The following is an 18,686-nucleotide window of genomic DNA, read 5'->3' as shown; positions in this document are numbered from 1 at the left end:
CCAGCTGGCAGGGGTTGAGTTAAAGGGAGTAACTGGATGGGTTATAACTATTTTTCAACAGAGAAAAGGCTGAGGGGTGACATTATGGAGGTTTATAAAATCATGAAGGGCATAGATAAAGTGAAAAGCCACAGGGAAAACCTAGATGGTGAAGGTTTAAAGTGAAAGAGGAAAATTCTGAAAGGTCCTGGGGGAAAGGAACTTCCTCCACACACCACATAGTACATGTGTGGAAAGAGCTGTGAGAAGAAATGCTAGAGACAAGCACAATGATGATATTTAAAAGGCATTTAGACACATTTAAATACAGTTCACTTTGCCCTGTTAGTTACTAAATCAATACATCTTGTAAATCAGAGCCCTTACTGTCCCTTACAGCCCATAAATCAAGTTCTGTCAAACCCACTCTGAGCTGGTCGCAAGATATTTTTCAGCAATCAAGTCTGGAGATGATTATTTTCATTTCTGGATTATTCTGTTGAACATAGCTTCAGTAATTAGTAGATTTACCTCATTATAAAATGGGCAATTGGTGGACTTCTGTGTAGCTGTATGTTTTTTCTCATCTCCCACTTTCACATAAACTACAGGATCGATGTTGACACCGATTAATTTTCGTGCCTCAGTAATGGTAACTGCAATCTAATTGGGAAAATAATATCATCATTAAAGATATCCCATGTTTCAATATGCAGCTTATCAAATCTACAACTCAACTCAGTATGATATATAGATCATGTTCTCATCATTTTACAGCTCTCTGTAGCATTAAAATAATGAAATTCAGCTCAAATAATTCAATGATAACAAATATCATTCTAATATTTCAGAGGATATTCCTGGGGGATTGTCCAGTGAAGTTATGTGGGTGAAATTTAGAAATAAGTAGGGGTAATCATTTTGGTGAAATTTTACTAAAGGTTTCACAATGGCCATTGTTAATTAAAGGAGCAAATACACATGTGGGGAGATCACAGAAGAATAATTGAAATAGCAGGTGATATTCGCTTCACTGATATAAATTGAGACTGCCATCGTGCTAGGAGCTTGGATGAGGGCAGAATATGTTGTCAAGTAATAAGTAGATACCCTAACCAGCGAGTGGACAGCTCTTGGCCTCTTACTGAGAAATAAGGCAGGGCAAATGACTGAGGTCATGAGAGACTACACATGCTAGAATCTGGAGCAATATTTTGCTAGAGGAACTCAGTGGGTGGAGAAATATCTGAGGAGGATAGGAACTACTGATGGTATGGGTTAAAACATGATATCAGAACTAAGAATTGAAAGGGCAGATAGCCAATATAACATGGAGAGGGAGTGGTGAGGCAGATTCCATGGAAACAAGGGGTACAGATTAAAAGGCAGATAGAGCCAGGTAGGGGAGAACTGGGGACAAGTTAGGAGATGGGTGATGGTTTGAATTAGTCAAAAACAAATTATAAATATATACGTGGACTGAGGGGTGGGATAGGGGATATTGAGGGTAGAGACGGAAATGGGAGGTGCTAAGTGGAAAGACAGAAGCTACCAATACTGAAAACTGATCAATACCATTGGTGACTAGGGAAAGGTTATGTTAAAAGTGAAAGGAAGATGGAACTGAAACCAGATCCAGAAGGAATCTAGTCTGTGATGTGCTCAGGATATAACTAGACAAGGCTAAGAGTCTGAGCTTTACTGGCAACATAACAGTCTGAGATTTACTGACAACACAACACAGTTTGATATTTACTGACAAGACAACACAGACTGGATTTACTGACTACACAGTCTGAGATTTAAGACAACACTGTCTGAAACTTACTGACATCACTACATAGACTGAGACTTACTAACAACACAACAAAGTCTGAGATTTACTGATCACTCAACATAGACTGAGACTTACTGACAACACAACACAGTTTGAGATTTACTGACTACACTCCGAGATTTAGTGATAACATAACAGTCTGATATTTACTGATGACGCAGTCTGAGATTTACTGACAATGCAACACAGTCTGAGGTTTACTGATGACACAACACAGTCTTAGAGTTACTGACGACATAACACAGTCTGAGAGTTACTGACAAGACAACACAGTCTGAGAGTTACTGACAAGACAATACAGTCTGAGATTTACTGACGACACAACACGGTCTGAGATTTACTGACGACACAACACGGTCTGAGATTTACTGACGACACAACACGGTCTGAGATTTACTGACGACACAACACGGTCTGAGAGTTACTGACGACACAACACGGTCTGAGAGTTACTGACGACACAACACGGTCTGAGAGTTACTGACGACACAACACGGTCTGAGAGTTACTGACGACACAACACGGTCTGAGAGTTACTGACAACAACACAGTCTGAGATTTACTGACAACAACACAGTCTGAGATTTACTGACAACAACACAGTCTGAGATTTACTGACAACAACACAGTCTGAGGTTTACTGATGACACAGTCTGAGATTCACTGACGACACAACACAGTCTGAGAGTTACTGACAACACAACATCAACATGGCTGTTCCTGTGCTGTCAGACTGCAAGAGCAGAATTTGGCAATTCAGCCCATTGTTTCTGCACTACCAATTCATCTTGGCTAATTTATTACTCCTCTCAATCCAATTCTTCTGCCTTTGCCCCCGAAACTTTGATGCCCTTACTAATCAAGAAGTCATGAAACTTTCTTTTCATATACTGCTCTTGGTTCTGTTCGTTGTTCTGTGAACAATCATTTCTATTAAGACCTTTGACAAGTTCTCAAATTGGAAATGACTCCAATGTTGGATATCATGGAATCCATGCATTAAATAGATTTGGTGACATAAACTCACTTGTCACATGGTTGTAAATACTTAGTTTCCATTACCTGAAAATTCTGTATTACGGGTGTGTGCAGATCTGCCTTGGTGAAAAATCTAGAACGGCTGTGAATAGAAATGAAGAAATTAAATTTTAGCAGGAGTTTGATAAATATGGAATAAACAGCTAGAACCTAACCTCCTGTGTACACTGAGGAAGACTCTGCCTAATCAATTAAATCCCTGGCTAAGTACATCCTGAATTTCTCCCAAAGCACAGAAGTTCCAGTGTCAAAAAATATGATGACTAATTCCAACTTATTCCAATTGGCAGTGGAACTGGTCAGACTGAACCAATGCAGCTATAGGATGCTGGTCACACCCACTTGGAGAACTGTGCTCCCCTCACTACAGGAAAGATGTGGAAACCATAGAAAGGGTACAGAGGAGATTTACAAGGATGTTGCCTGGATTGGGGAGCTTGCCTTATGAGAATAGGTTGAGTGAACTCAGCCTTTTCTTGTTGGAGTGACGGAAGATGAGAGTTGACCTGATAGAGGTGTACAAGATAATGAGAGGCATTGATTGTGTGGATATTCAGGGCTGAAGTGGCTAGCACAAGAGGGCACAGTTTTAAGGTGCTTGGAAGTTGGTACAGAGGAGATGTCAGGGGTAAGTTGGGTTTTTTTTATATAAACGCAGAGACCTGCGACTGCGTGGCGACAGTGGCGGAGGCAGTTACGATAGGGTCTTTTAAGAGACTCCTGGATAGGTACATGGAGCTCAGAAAAATAGAGGGCTATGGGTAACCCTAGGTAAATTCTCAGGTAAGGACATGTTTGGCACAGCATTGTGGGCTGAAAGGCCTGTATTGTGCTGTAGGTTTTCAATGTTTCTATGAACCAATGCAACTCAATAATGTTTCATTAAACAGCAATATCAATAATGCCATCCATAACACCATGAAATCAGATCAGATTATTGTTTGTTATGCCCCATAAATTACAGAGATTCCAGAGATGATGCCAACATGCTCCATAAATGTGATCCTGATACTGCTACCCAATCAGAGCTCCTGCCGTTACATCATACTCCATAAAAGCAATCACAAATGATTCTCATCAATCTGTGATTTGGGGTAGTAGTGCAGAGTAGCGTCATTCTTTGTTCATCATTATCCTGTCCATTGATACTCATCTCATTACAAATTATAGAACATTACATGCAAAAGTGGCTTCTGTCATTGCCTCAATGAATTGTAGCTTTAGCTGCATGAGTAAAATAAAGACATAGTTTTTTGTTTTGTCAATCACCTTTTCTGTGGTGTAAAAGATATGGAACTGATATCAATTTCAGAAATATCAACATCGTCTTCATCTTCACCATCATCATCATTATCATTCACTAACTTTCGCCCAAGAGATCTCGTCTTTTTGTCCAGCTGTTCAGCTTTTTCCAGATCAGTGCTGCTGTAACAGATTGAGAAACAACAAACAATTTCTGATGAAATGTACAATTTTCATTCAAAGATGTGGCCTGGGAGTGGACAGCCTGAGCCAAACTGCAAATCCACAGGTTGGTATCACTGAAAATATGATTTCATTCACTGGCCAGCATCTGCAAAATCTCTTCTGTTCATAATTCAGAAACATTAAAATCATAGACTGATTAAAAATAAAACATGGAGAAATTAAATTTCAACAAAATGTTTTAGACTACCCAAACAGTAACAAACTTACTATTACAAGTGAGCTGGAAGGAAATCAACCCAGGTTAAATAGTCCGACAAGTGCAAAGATCTGAGATCAATCCTGTCCTCAATGACTATGTGCAGCTTGCATATTTCCCTCATCATATACGTAGAGTAACTCTAGATGTTTCAAATTCCTCTCACAATCCAAAGATGTGAGAATGTAGGTGAGTGGTAGTGTCTGCAAGGAATTGATAGGAATGTGAGGAAAATAAATTGGGATCATCTGCCATAAGAAATGGGTACCTGACATCTGTGTAGACTCACTGCCTGCTCCCTGTGGCAAAATGTTATACGTCTAGTTGTGTGGTAAAGAATTGCCCTTTAAGGCTGAACAGCCTGCTCCCTGTTCTATCGCTAACTGTGTGGTAAAGAATTGCTCTTTAACCACTTCACCTACTTGTATAGAGGCATCTTGTATAGAGGATCTGTCATTTGGCAACTGTGCTCCTGTCAGGCAATAAATCATAAACAGCATGCTATGAAGGGGCTGAAACATTAAAGAATATTTATAAATCAATGAGACTTTGAGTATTTATTCTAAGGAAATATCATCATGCCAGATCTGCACAGTCCTCAATTCTCCAGTCTTTCAAATCTTTTATTTACTTCCGAGTTAAATTCCACCAATGAGCCAGCCTACACAATCTGATGGCGCAGATTCACCACCCGCCATGTTCCTTTGCATTTCAGTTTTAAACACTCATCCTAAATCTTGTAACTGCATCCCCCGTTTGAGATTCACCTCAACTCTGTGATGCCTATAATGCCATAGCTGCCAATCCCTAACCAGGCTACATCATCAACCATATTCCATACTCTGCATGCATTCAAAATATAATACCTTCAGTCCTGTATTCACCACCCTTTTCAATTTGTCCTCCTGTTACTCTGCAATTTATCCCACTGTCTGCAATTTTGCCTGATCATCTGCTTGTCCTTCCTGACAGTCTCACTACAAACTGTATCAACCTATATACCAACTGCCCCATACTCAGCCTATCACTCAGTTACAAAGAGAAAATCTGCAAATGCTGGAAATCCGAGCGAGACACACAAAATACTGGAGGAACCCAACACTTTACGTGTGTTGCCACTATCAATCAGTTTCCTATTCCCCTGTCAAATCAGTTTAAACCCTCCCCAACAGTTGCAGCAAACCTGCTGCAAGTTGAAATCCATGAACTCGTCAATTGATATGCATGAATTCCCCCTTCATTTCCCCTTGGGCTTATGTAGTACTTAGCCTTTTCAGACACACCCTATTAATGTTGTCACTCAACATCCCTGACAACTTTTTTTTAAACTTTTGGTGGCAATCGGAGGAAAGGCAGATGAGATCAGGGCACGCATCAACACCTAGAATTATGACATTGTAATGGACAGCACTGGCAGCTCAATATTCCAGGGTTCCGTTGTTTTAGGCGTGACAGAGCGGAAGTGATTAAAGAAGGAGGGGTGGCACTACTAGTCAAGAAAAATGTGATGGCAGTGCTCAGGCACTCGAGAACTTGTCTGGTGGAGTGGTATAGGTGGAACTGAGGAATAAGAAACCACATTAATGGGACTATATTACAGGTCTCCCAACACTCATAGGGATTTAAAGGAACAAATTTGTAGAGAGCTCACAGACTGTTGTAAGAAAAATAAGGTTATTATAGCAGGTGATTTTAACTTTACACATTTGACTGGGACTCCCATACTGTAAAAAAAAACTTGATGAGATAGAGTTTCTCAAATGTGTTTGGGAAAGTTTCCTTCATCAGTACAGGGCAGGTGACAGAAGTTTGTGAAGGGAACCCTTTGCACCTAGTGATCACAATTCCATTAGTTTCAATGTAAATATGCAAATCAAAAGGTCTGGTCTGCGAGTTGAGGTTCTTAATTGGAGAAAGGCCAATTTTAATGATATCAGAAATGATCTGGCAACTGTAGATTGGGACAGGCTGTTTTCTGCCAAAGGTGTACTTTATAAGTGGGAGGCCTTCAAAAGATAAATTTGGAGAGTACAAGGCTTGTACATGCGTGTCAGAATAAAAGTTAAAGATAACAAATGTAGAGAACCTTGGTCTTCAAGGGATACTGAGGCCCTGGTTACGAGAAAAAAGGTACAAAGCAGGTATACGCAGGTATGAACAAATTAGTTGCTTATAAATCTGAATTGTGATCTACATGCAGAGCTAAAGGAGATGGGGAAGATCTTAAATATATTTTTTACATCTGTGTTTACTCGGAAACAGACACAGAGTCCATAGAAGAGGCATCAACTTCTTGGACTCTGTACAGATTACAAAGGAGGAGGTGTTTGCTGTCCTGAGGCAAATCAGGGTGGATAAATCCTCAGGGCCTGACAGAATCTGCAGCTGGATGCATTTCTTGCAGTTGTAATCATCAGGGACACTGGAGGTCTCCCTGCCTTTCCACATCCTGCAAGAGGAGCATTCAGCCATCCTGCCTGCCATTCTGTGCTGTCCTAGCTGAGCCGATATAAAGAAGGCAATTAAAAAAAAGTCTTTAAGAAGGTAAAAATGGAATACAAAAGTAAGCTAGCTAAATAAAACTGTTTCACAGCTTTCGATTCCAAATCTACCCAAATTGGCTGCTCATTCTTCTCAACCAAGTGCAACCAAAAGGACATATGTCGCACATTAACAGCCCAGTAATACATTCTTAAATTAGGCAAAGTAAGACCTCCATCCTTTTTCAATTTTTGTAAGTGGCATTTACTAATTCTTGGTCTTTTATCATTCCAAGTAAAAGATGAGATAATAAAATCAATTCGATCAAAAAACTTCTTCGTCAAAAAAACAGGGACATTCTGAACTAAATATAAAAGTTTTGGTAAAATCATCATTTTGACTATATGGATACAGCCAGCAAGTGAAAACGTAAGTGTGTTCCATCTGCTAAATAAAAACTACATAGAATCTACCAAGGGAACAAAATTAGCTTTAAAAAGATCCTTATATTTTTTACTGATTATGACGCCTAGGTATCTAAAGGAATCTGTAACTTTGAAAGGAGTATTATCATATATAGAAACAGATTCATTTAAAGGAAACAGTTCACTTTTATTAAAATTAACTTCATATCCTGAAAAATCTCCAAATTCATTAAATAATTTTAGCAAGGCAGGGATAGAGTCCTCGGGATTAGATATATAAACCAGTAAATCGTCAGCATAAAGAGAAATGTTATGAATGATCTCATTCACAAGAATCCCATGAAAATCTTTAGCTTCATGAAGAGTAATATCAGGGGGTTCTAATATTAAGTTAAATAACAAAGGACTTAATGGACAACCTTGTCTTGTCCCCCGTGATAGCTGGAAAAAAAGGGGATCTACGGTTATTAGTAATAACAGTAGCAATAGGAGTTCTATATTTCATTCTAATCCAATTATTAAAATTAACACCAAAACCAAATTTCTCTAAAACATTAAATAAATATTTCCATTCGACTCGATCGAATGCTTTTTCAGCATCCAAAGAGACGACACATTGTGGAGTTTTAAAAGAAGACTTCGTTAACCTCGTTATTGGGAGCTGCTCTACTTACACAATTAACTAAAGATGCTCATTTATATTTATACCCTGTGATTAAGCATTCTTTACAAATTTGGCTCCAGTTCCATAATTTTTTTAATCTTAACAAATTTAAACTTTGTAGTTTAATTTATCAAAATTATTTTTAAGCCTTCTTTGAGTGATCCAATTTTTTTTATTTTGGAAAACTAAAGGTATTAATTCTTTTTTGGATCTATTTAAAGAAGATAGACTGATGTCTTTTGAACAATTAGTTGATAAATATTCTCTTTCATACTCACACTTTTTACAATACCTTCAAGTTAGATATTTCTTACAAAAATATTTAAGTAATTTTCCTTACATATTGGATGCCAACCTGTTAGATACTATTATAAGTATGAACCCTTTGATGAAGGGTTCCATTGGAAGAATTTATAATTAATTATTACAATGGGATAAGCGTCCTTTAAGATTAAACAAGATTGGGAAAATGAACTTAATTTGACTTTTACAACGGAGGACTGGATGCGGATCTTGAAGTTGGTTAACTCTTCTTCGATTTTGGCTAGTCATTCATTGATTCAATTTAAAATTATACATCATTACTATTTGATGAAGGAGAGACTGTCTGAAATCTTTCCTAATGTTGATAGTTATTGTGATGGATGTAAAACTGAGACAGCTACACTGATACACATGTTTTGGTCTTGTTCTATACTGGAACAGTTTTGGAAGTCAGTTTTTTCTACAATTTCTAAAGCACTTAAAATTAATTTACAACCTAACAAATTAACTGTGCTCTGGAATAATTCCTCAAAATATCCATGGTAGTTCTTTGTCTGACCAACAAACTACCGTGTTTGTTACATCGATAGCTAGGAGGTCCATTCTGTTGAAGTGGAAGGATACGTCGGCTCCCACTCTGTCACAAAGGTTCTCTCAAGTGACGTTATGTCTTAGTTTGGAGAAAATTAGAAGTCGAACCTTCGAACCTATGTTTGATTTTGAGAAAAGATGGGGTTCATTTGCTCGTTACTACCATTTGAGTTAACTGATAGATTTCCTCCATGATCTAATTGTAAATTTTGGATAATTATTTTTGCTGGCGGTCTGATGTTTATCTTTAGAAGCTTTTTGAATGACGCATGACTCCAAGGTTGAACACCTAATGGGTTCTTTTTTTTTTCCTCACTTTTCTTTGCTTTAGTAGGTTTTTTTTCTTTTCTTTTTTTTGTGTCACCATATTTTTCACTCTTCAAAACATTTTTTTTCCCTTTGAGACATTGTAAGTGTTACTTACTTCAATGTACTCTTGTTATTTTGGATAATAATGATAATAAAAAGATTTGAAAAGAAAGAAAAAGTAAGCTAGCTAATAATATTAAAGAGGATAACAAAAGTTTCTTTAGATACAGAAAGTAAAAGAGAGGCTAGGGTGGACATTAGATCACTGGAAAATGATACTTGAAGCATTGTGAGCAGGTTTGGAACAAGGAAATGGCAAACTGAATAAATATTTTGCATCGGTCTTCACTATGGAAGACACTAGCAGTATGTTGGAAGTTCCAGGCGTCAGGGAGCATGAAGTGAGTTGAGTTACCATAACTAGAGAGGAAATTCTTAGGAAATTGAAAGGTCTGAAGGTAGATAAGTCATCTGGGCCAGATGGTGTACACCCCAGGGTTCTGAAAGAGGTGGCTGAAGAGATTATGGAGGCATTAGTAATGATCTTTCAAGAGTCACTAGAATCTAGAATGATTCTGGAAGAATGGAAAATTGCAAATGTCACTCTACTCTTTAAGAAGGGAAAAAGGCAGAATAAAGAAAACTATAGGCCAGTTAGTCTGACCTCAGTGGTTGGGAAGATATTGGAGTCGATTATTAAGGATGAGGTCTTAGGGTTCTTGGAGCCACATGATAAAATAGGCTGTAGTCAGCATGGTTTCCACAAGGGAAGGTCTTGCCTGATAAATCAGTTGGAATTCTTTGAAGAAATAACAAGCAAGATAGACAAAGGAGAACCAGTTGATGTTGTGCACTTGGGTTTTCAGAAGGCCTTTGACAAGGTGCCACACATGAGGCTGCTTAACAAGCCCATGTTATTACAGGAAAGATTCTAGCTTGGATAAAGAGGTAGCTGATTGGCAGGTGGCAAAGAGTGGGAGCCTTTTCTGACTGACTACCAGTGACTAGTGGTAGTTCACAGGGGTCTGTGTTGGGACCGATTCTTTTTACATTATATGTCAATGATTTGGATGATGGAAATAAGAGCTTTGTTGCAAAGTTTGCAGACAGTATGAAATTGAGTGGAGGGCAGCAGTTTTGAGGAAGTAGAGAAGCTATAGAAGGACTTAGACCGATTAGGAGAATGGGCAAAGAAATGGTTGATGGAATACAATATTGGGAAGTGTATGGTCAAGCAGTTTGGTAGAAGAAATGGAAGGGTTGACTATTTTCTAAATGGAGACAAAATACAAAAATCTGAGGTGCAAAAGGATTTGGGAGTCCTAGTGCAGGATTCCCTAAAGGTTGATTTGCAGGTTGAGTCTGTAGTGAGGAAAGCAAATGTGATGTTCACATTCACTTCAAGAAAACTAGAATATGAAAACAATGATGTAATGTTCAGTCTGGTGAGGCCTCACTTGGAGCATTGTAAGCAGGTTTGGGCTCCTTATCTTAGAAAGGGTGTGGTGAGACTGGAGAGGATTCAGAGGAGCTTCACAAATTGATTCCAAGATTGAACGGCTTGTCATATGAAGAGTGTTTGAAGGCTCTGGGCCTGTATTCACTGGAATTCGGAAAAATAAGGGGTGAAAGACCTGAAGAGAGGATATGGAGAGGATGTTTCCTATGGCGGGAGAGTCTAACACAGAGAACACAGCCTCACGATACATGGGCTTCCTTTTAGAACAAAGAGGATGAGGAATTTGTTTAGCCAAAGAGTGGTGAATCTGTGAAATTCTTTGTCATAGGCAGCTGTGGAGGCCAAGTCTTTACGTATATTTGAGGCAGAGATTAATAGATTCTTGATTGGCCAGGGCATGAAGGGATACAGGAAGGCAGGAGATTGGAGCTGACAGGAAAATTGGATCAGCCATAATAAAATGACAGAGCAGACTCAATGGGCCAAATTGCCCATTTCTGCTTCTATATCTTATGGTCTTTTGATGCTGGGCGTGAAGGACCTAAGGCATAAGGAAAGATTGAATAGGTTAGGACTTCATTCCTTAGAACATAGAAGATTGAGAGGAGATTTAATTATGAGGATTATATATAGGGTAAATGCAAGGAGGTTGGGTGGAACTACAACTCGAGTCCATGAATTAAAGGTGAAAGGTGAAAGTTTAATGGGATCATGAAGTGAGATTGTTGAATGAGTTGCCAGCAGCAGTGATGCGTGCAAGCTCGATGTCAATGTTTAAGAGAAGTTTGGATAGGTACAAGGATAGTAGGGATACAGAGGGCTAGGGTCCCGATACAGGTCAATGGGAGTAGGCAGTTTAAATGGTTTCTGCATGGACTAGATGGGCCAAATGTCCTGTTCCTGATGTACTTCACTATGACTGATTCTGATGATGATTTGCTAGTCATCCTTGCTGTCCCTTTAAAATATGTATTTCCAATTGGCTCTTATATTTCAAAATGTACAAACTGATAAACATGAGATCTAGGGAGCTCAAAAGGCATCTAATTGATTCAATGCATCTACTCAGGAGCATTGAACATGCACACATACATGAAGACAGAGGCAATGACACCACTCATATTTCTTTACACTGCAAACACGTGGAAAATGACTTTTTCCAGTTTTTGACAGTTTACTGAGCAGAAATCTAAAAGGTCTCTTACATTCTTGTGACTCAGTTAAAATCTCAAGGATCTTTACAAATGTATTGTCAGATTAAAACACTGGTACTGGAAAAGATCAGGAAATATTAGGGTACAAAACCCAAGCCTTGGTCAAAGAGTTTAGTTTTAAGTAGTGTTGGAAAAGAATAGATTGGTCGTGAGGATAGACAATAGACAATAGGTGCAGAAGTAGACCATTCAGCCCTTTGCTGATGTTATTCTCAATGCCTTCATCTAAATCATTGGTTTAGTCCTCTCCTCTAATACAGAATGGAAAACTAATAAAGGGATTATTGGAAAAAATGCACCAGAATTAAGAACTCCTTACCTTTCTTCAACATACTTATTTTTGAATGTCAAGGCACTGTGAAGAAACATGAAAAAACACATATTAATAAAGCTATAATCATCGAGCAGTCAATAAATTTGTGAAGAAACTAGGTGAAGAGTTGCATTTAGTTAAACTGAAAATGTCACCTAGAGGGCCCTGATGTGATCAATGAACAAATTAACCAGAGCAAGAAAGTGGCTCTAATTGGAGATTGAAGTCAACAGTCACTGTGGGCCAATTGCCTTAGTTCTGTAGATACATAGTTATACAGCATTGAAACAAGTCCTTTGGCAACTAGTGCACAGCAACAAAGATGTCTATCCAAACTAGTCCCATATGTCTCTATTTGATTCATATCCAATTACCCATTCAAATGTCCTTTAAATGTAACTGTACCCTCCTCCCTCAATTCTTTTGGTAGCTTGTTCCACCTACCCACCACCCTCAGTGTGAAAAAACTTGCCCTCACATTCTCTTTAAATCTTTCCCCTCCCACTTTCAACCTCTGCCCTTTCATTTTAGATACCCTACCCTGGAAAATAGGCAGTGACTATCTACCTACTTTATCTATTCCTCGTGGTATTATACACATCTGAATTATCACCCCTCCTCCTTCTTTATTTCAAGAAAAGCAGTACCAGTCTTGCCAGGTCCCTTAATGCAGTCCATGAATCTTTCCTGCACCATCTCTAGCTTCATCACATCCAACCAGAACAGCATACAGTATTCAAGTGTAGCCCAACCATTGGTTAGTATAACATTATGTTCCAATTCCTCTAATCTCTGCCTTCACCACTCTATCTACCTGTATTGCCACTTTCAGGAAACTATTTACAGTACTTGTACTCAAGATCTTGCTGATCTCCCCAAGGTCCTGCTATTTTATTGATGAGGATTCTCATGGATATGATTTATGATCATTTAGGAAAGCATGGTCTCCTTAACGACAGTTAGCATGGCTTTATGTGAGGCAAATCATGTTTTACTAACAAGTGAGATTTTATGGAGTTAATACAGGTGACAGATGAGGGGAGGACTGTGGATTTTAGTTAAGTGCTTGAAAAGTCCTTCATGGTGGGCTCATCCAGAAGATTAAGATGCACAGGATCCATGGTGACTTGGGGGCTTTGATTCATAATTGGCTTGTCACAGCTGGAGGTCCAAGACTAGAAGTGTTCTACAAGGACATCTACTGCTTGTGATCTATATGGATGTACAATATGTGATTTAGATGTAAATATAGATGGGTAGGTTAATAAGTTTGCTGATGACTCAAATGATGGTGGGGCTGTGGATAGCATAGAAGGTTACCAGAGATACAGCAGGATGTAGATTAGCTGCAGATCTGGGTAGAGGAATGTTTGTTGGAATTTAATCCAGGCAAGTGTGAGGTGTTGCACTTGGCAGATCAAATGTAAAGGGGAAGTACAGAGTCAATGGCAGGACCCTTAAAAGTATTAATGTACAGAGGGATCTTGGGGTGCAAGTCCATAATTCCATGTAAGTGGCCATACAAATCTAGTAAAGAAGGTGAATGGCATGCTTGCCTTAATTAGATGAGACATAGAGATCCAGAGTCAGGGAGTAATGGTGTAGCTTTCTAAAGCTCTGTTGACACCAGTGTGGAGTATCGTATTCAGTTTTGGTCACCCGTTATAGGAAGGTGTGGAAGCTACAAAAAGAGTGCAGAAGGAGTTTATTGGGATGTTCTCTGGTTTGGAACAATAAGGATAGTCAGAGGAAACTAGGGCTGAGGGGAGACCTGATAAAGATTATACAATTCTGAGAGGCATAGATAGGGTAGGCAATGTGTACCTTTCTCCCAGGTTTGAAATATCTAATACTAGAAGCCATACACTTAAGGTCCAAGACTAGAAGCGTTCCACAGGGTCAGGCTTCTTGTTGTAAAATAACTGCAGTTTAGCCTTTCAGACCATTCACATTCTCTGGCCTGCGCTGCCTGACCTACCTAATGGAGTTGCTTGCTTTAACTACAATATCTGCCTCATTACTACTCCAGGCAGCATGCCCCTGCCACAGTAATTTAAACCATCCTGAGTAGCCATGTCTAGACTGGGATCTCTAATTGCTCTAGTAACTGGAACATTTCTGAGGTTAAAGCAAAAGCAAATAGATGTGATTGCTGAAGAAAACTGTGCTCTATGCCTGTTGCTGCTATAAGACATAAGACATAGGAGCAGAATTTGGCCCATCCAGTCTGCTCCACCGTTCAATCATGGCTGATCCTTTTTCTATCTCCTCCTCAACCCCAGTTCCCAACCTTTTTCCCATAACCTTTGATGCCATGTCCAATCAAGAACCTATCAATCTTTGCCTTAAATACACTAAATGACCTGGCCTCCACAGCTGCTTACTGCAACAAATTCTACAAAGTCACCACCCTCTGGCTAAAGAAATTTCTCCACATCTCTGTTTTGAAAAGGCACCTCTCTATCCTGAGGCTGTGCTCCCTGGTCCTAGACTCTTTCCACATCTACTCTGTCTAGGCCTTACAATGTTCGAAAAGTTTCAATGAGATCCCCATTCAACCTTCTGAATTCCAGTGAGTACACTGGAAACAAACATTCAAACATTCCTCATATGATAACCCTTTCATTCCTGGATTCATCCTTGTGAACCTCCTCTGGACCCTCTCAAATGCCAGCACATATTTTCTAAGAAGAGGGGCCCAAAACTGTTCACAATACTCAAGGTGAGGCCTCACCAGTGCCTTATAAAGCCTCAGCATCACATCCCTGCTCTTGTATTCTAGACCTTTTGAAATGAATGCCAACATGGCATTCGCCTTCCTCACCACCGACTCAACCAGCAAGTTAACCTTTAGGATGTTCTATACAAGGACTCCCAAGTCTCTCTGCATCAAAGATTCCTGGATTTTCTCCACGTTTAGAAAATAGTCTACACATTTATTTCTACTACCAAAGTGCATAACCATGCATTTTCTAACATTGTATTTCATTTGACATTTTATTGCCCATTCTCCTAATCTGTCTAAGTCGTTCTGGATCCTAACTGTTTCCTCAGCACTATCTGCCATTCCACTATTTTTCATATCATCTGCAAACTTGGCAACAAAGCCACCTATTCCATCATCTAAGTCATTTATATACAGCATAAAAAGAAGTGGTCCCAACACCGACCCCTGTGGAACACCACTAGTCATTGGCAGCCAACCAGTAAAGGTTCCTTTTATTCCCACGTGCTGCCTCCTACCAATCAACCAATGCTCTAACCATGTTAGTAACTTTCCTGTAATACCATGGGCTCTTAACTTGGTAATCAGCCTCATGTGTGGCACCTTGTCAAAGGCCTTCTGAAAGTCCAAATATACAACATCCACTGCATCCCCTTTATCTATCCTACTTGTAATCTCCTTAAAGAATTCCAACAGGTTCATCAGGCAGGATTTTTCCTTAAGGAAACCATGTTAACTTTGTCCTATCTTGTCCTGTGTCACCAGCTACTCCATCACCTCATCCTTAACAACTGACTCTAACATCTTCCCAACCTCTAACTGGTCTGTAATTTCCTTTCTGCTGCCTTCCTCCTTTCTTATAGAGTGGAGTGGCATTTGCAATTTTCCAGTCCTCTGGCACCATACCAGAGTCCAATAATTTTTGAAAGATCATTTCTAATGCCACTACAAGCTCTAACGCTACCCCTTTCTGCACCCTAGGGTGCAGTTCATCTGGTCCTGGTGACTTATGTACTTTTGCTATAGCTAATATGAAGCTGTCAAAGTGGTTTACTGTTTCCATCTTCAAACCTTCTCATGAAACTAGAAAGGGGAAAGTAACAAATCTGGAATGGACATGAATGAGCTTTCTATAGATGTGCTGTATTTACTGATAAATATTTAGCATTTTCCAACTGCTTACATCACTGACCCTTCATTCATATTAATCACGTAGTCATTTTCTGTCCATGTTCCGACAGCTCCTTCAACTGGCTGGTATCGGATCTCCAAATCTACCAATATCTGAAAGCAGACAATACTTCATCAGTTGTGCCACACTTAGCTTGGTATACTTCTAACGCAGCACAGAACAAGTCAGAGAGTCACAGAGATGTACAGCACAGAAAAAGACCATCACATCCATGCCAAATTTCAATCCCATTGCCCACCAGGTCCATACCATTCTGTGCCTTGTCTCTTTAAGTGTCAATCTAAATACTTGTTAAAATTGTGATTGTATCTGACTTTACAACCACTTCTGGTAATGTCTCAAATGCCATCCATTCTGTATGAAAGCCTTTCTTGTCAAATACAATTCGGAACTCCAACCTCCCACCTTAACCGATGGCCCTGCCATGGGAGAAAGATCAGCAAAGCTTCTGACAAGGTTGAGTACGGTAGGCTAGTTGAACCAGGGTGAATGAGATAGAGGCTGCCAATGGAAGGCTGGGTTTTTTCCAGATTGGAGGCCTGTGATCAGTGATGTGTTGCTGGGGTTAGTGTTGGGACCTTTATTGCTGGTCATATATGTTCATGATTTGGACAAGAATGTAGGAGGCATGAGAAGTCAGCTTGCAAATGTTACCAGGTGGTGTAGCGGAGAATAAAGACCGTAACCCTAATACTCGTCTATGGTTGTAACAGGATGTAGATCAACCAAGAAAGTGGCAAGCTAATAGCTAATGGAATTTAACTCAGATAAGTGCAGGCAAATGGGACTAGCTAAGGAAAGCACCTTGGTCAGCATGGCTGAGTAAGACTGATGGGTCTGCTTCCATGCAATATAACCCTACCGCAATACCACTACATGTGTAGTGATACATTTCAGCAAGCAAAACCAGGGCAGGACATACATAGTGAATGAGAGAGAACCTGGAATACCTACAAATGAAGTGGCGTAACAAAATAGGACTATAGACAATGAAGACATAAGACATGCTTGAACATTGGCCAGGCCACATTTGGGAAAAGGTCACTACACTATAGGAAGAAAGGGTTAGAAAGGGTGCAGAAAAGATTTACAAGAGTGTTGCCTGCACTAGAGGGCTTGAATTATCAGAAGAGATCGGATAAGCTAATTATGAAGAAAACTATGAGAAACATGATTCAGGTAGATATAGAATCTGCTTCTCAGGGTACTCCTGCTTAAGACTAGAGGTCAAAGGTTAAAGATGAAAAGGAAGAAGTTTAAAGGCAATCTGAGGGGCAAATTATTCAAAGGAGGAGTAGTTGGAATCTGGAATAAGCTGCGAGAGGAAGTGGCATGGATAGGAAAAGTAAAAATACTTAAGAGGCATCTCGATGGGAAGTGAATGAGCACAGCTTGCAGGGATATAGAAGCAATGTAGGCACGTGGGGTTAGTACAGATAGGCACAGTGGTCAGCATTAGCAGATGGGCTGAAGGGCTTATCTCTGTTCTGTAAAACTCCATGACTATGATTCTGAATATATACTCTTTTGTTTTTATGAGGATTTTATCAGATCATTATTTAGCCTCCTTAGCTCCAGAGAAAATAAACCAATCTATATCCATAACTAAAGTTCTCCAGTCAAAGCTACATCCTGGTGAATCTCCTCCTTACTCTCTTCAGCGCAGTGATGTCCTTATTACTGTTTTGCACACTTGTGTGGTCTAACCAGTGTTTAGTAAAATTGCAACATGATGGCCTAACTTTCATGCCCTATGCCAGCCCTATGAAGGAAAGAATATAATTTGTCACTTTAAGGGAATTAAAGACTCACTCTACATGTCCTTCCCAAAATGTATCTCTTTGCACTTCAAGATATGCCAATGCCTTTTCATCTGATCTACATATAGAAACATAGAAAACATACAGCACAATACAGGCCTTTTGGCCCACAAAGCTGTGCCGAACATGTCCCTGCCTTAGAACTAGCTAGGCTTTACCTATAGCCCTCTATTTTTCTGAGCTCCATGTAACCATCAGGAGTCTCTTAAAAGACCTTATCATTTCCCCCTCCACCACCGCTGCCAGCAGCCCATTCCATGCACTCACCACTCTGAGTGAAAAACATGTCCCTGACATCTCCTCTGTACCTACTTCTAAGCACCTTACAACTGTGCCCTCTCGTGCTAGCCATTTCAGCCCTGGGGGAAAAGCTTCTGACTATCCACATGATCAATGCCTCTCATTATCTTATACACCTCTTTCAGGTCACCTCTCATCCTCCCTCGCTCCAAGGAGAAAAGGCCGAGTTCACTCAACCTATTCTCATACATCTTGCTGTACATAAACTGGCACAGCTCTTGAGAATCCCAGAAGAAGTTGAGGTTGATATTTCGATCAAGTAAAGCAGATTTTACAGCTATTTAAAAATGGCAGTGGGATTCCTTGCCAATATTCCTTCAAATGAATCATTTAGATTTTACCAGAGTGAGTCAAGGACTGAATGCCATTGGAGAGGAAAATAATTTCTATC

General features: G+C 39.6%; 1 protein-coding gene across 5 annotated transcripts in view; it reads right to left on the bottom strand.

Moving 5' to 3' along the window:
- fer1l4 (fer-1 like family member 4) overlaps positions 1-18,686 on the bottom strand; it is a 397,456-nt gene that overhangs the window by 328,930 nt on the left and 49,840 nt on the right. For 2 of the 5 annotated variants that reach the window (XM_059981120.1, XM_059981116.1), the window contains 5 exons: positions 16,167-16,267; positions 12,265-12,300; positions 4,124-4,279; positions 2,879-2,936; positions 511-642 (listed from right to left, as the gene is read on the bottom strand). In XM_059981120.1, coding sequence (XP_059837103.1) covers positions 511-642; positions 2,879-2,936; positions 4,124-4,279; positions 12,265-12,300; positions 16,167-16,267 — 483 coding nt within the window. The remainder of the gene's footprint in view (positions 1-510; positions 643-2,878; positions 2,937-4,123; positions 4,280-12,264; positions 12,301-16,166; positions 16,268-18,686) is intronic. The other 3 variants (XM_059981117.1, XM_059981118.1, XM_059981119.1) reach the window with 3 other exon arrangements.

The sequence above is a fragment of the Hypanus sabinus genome, chromosome 9 (genome assembly GCF_030144855.1).
Source record: "Hypanus sabinus isolate sHypSab1 chromosome 9, sHypSab1.hap1, whole genome shotgun sequence".
Classification (NCBI taxonomy): Eukaryota; Metazoa; Chordata; class Chondrichthyes; order Myliobatiformes; family Dasyatidae; genus Hypanus; species Hypanus sabinus.
The sequence above is the reverse complement of the archived record's forward strand: the minus strand, read 5'-3'. Positions and strand labels throughout refer to the sequence as shown.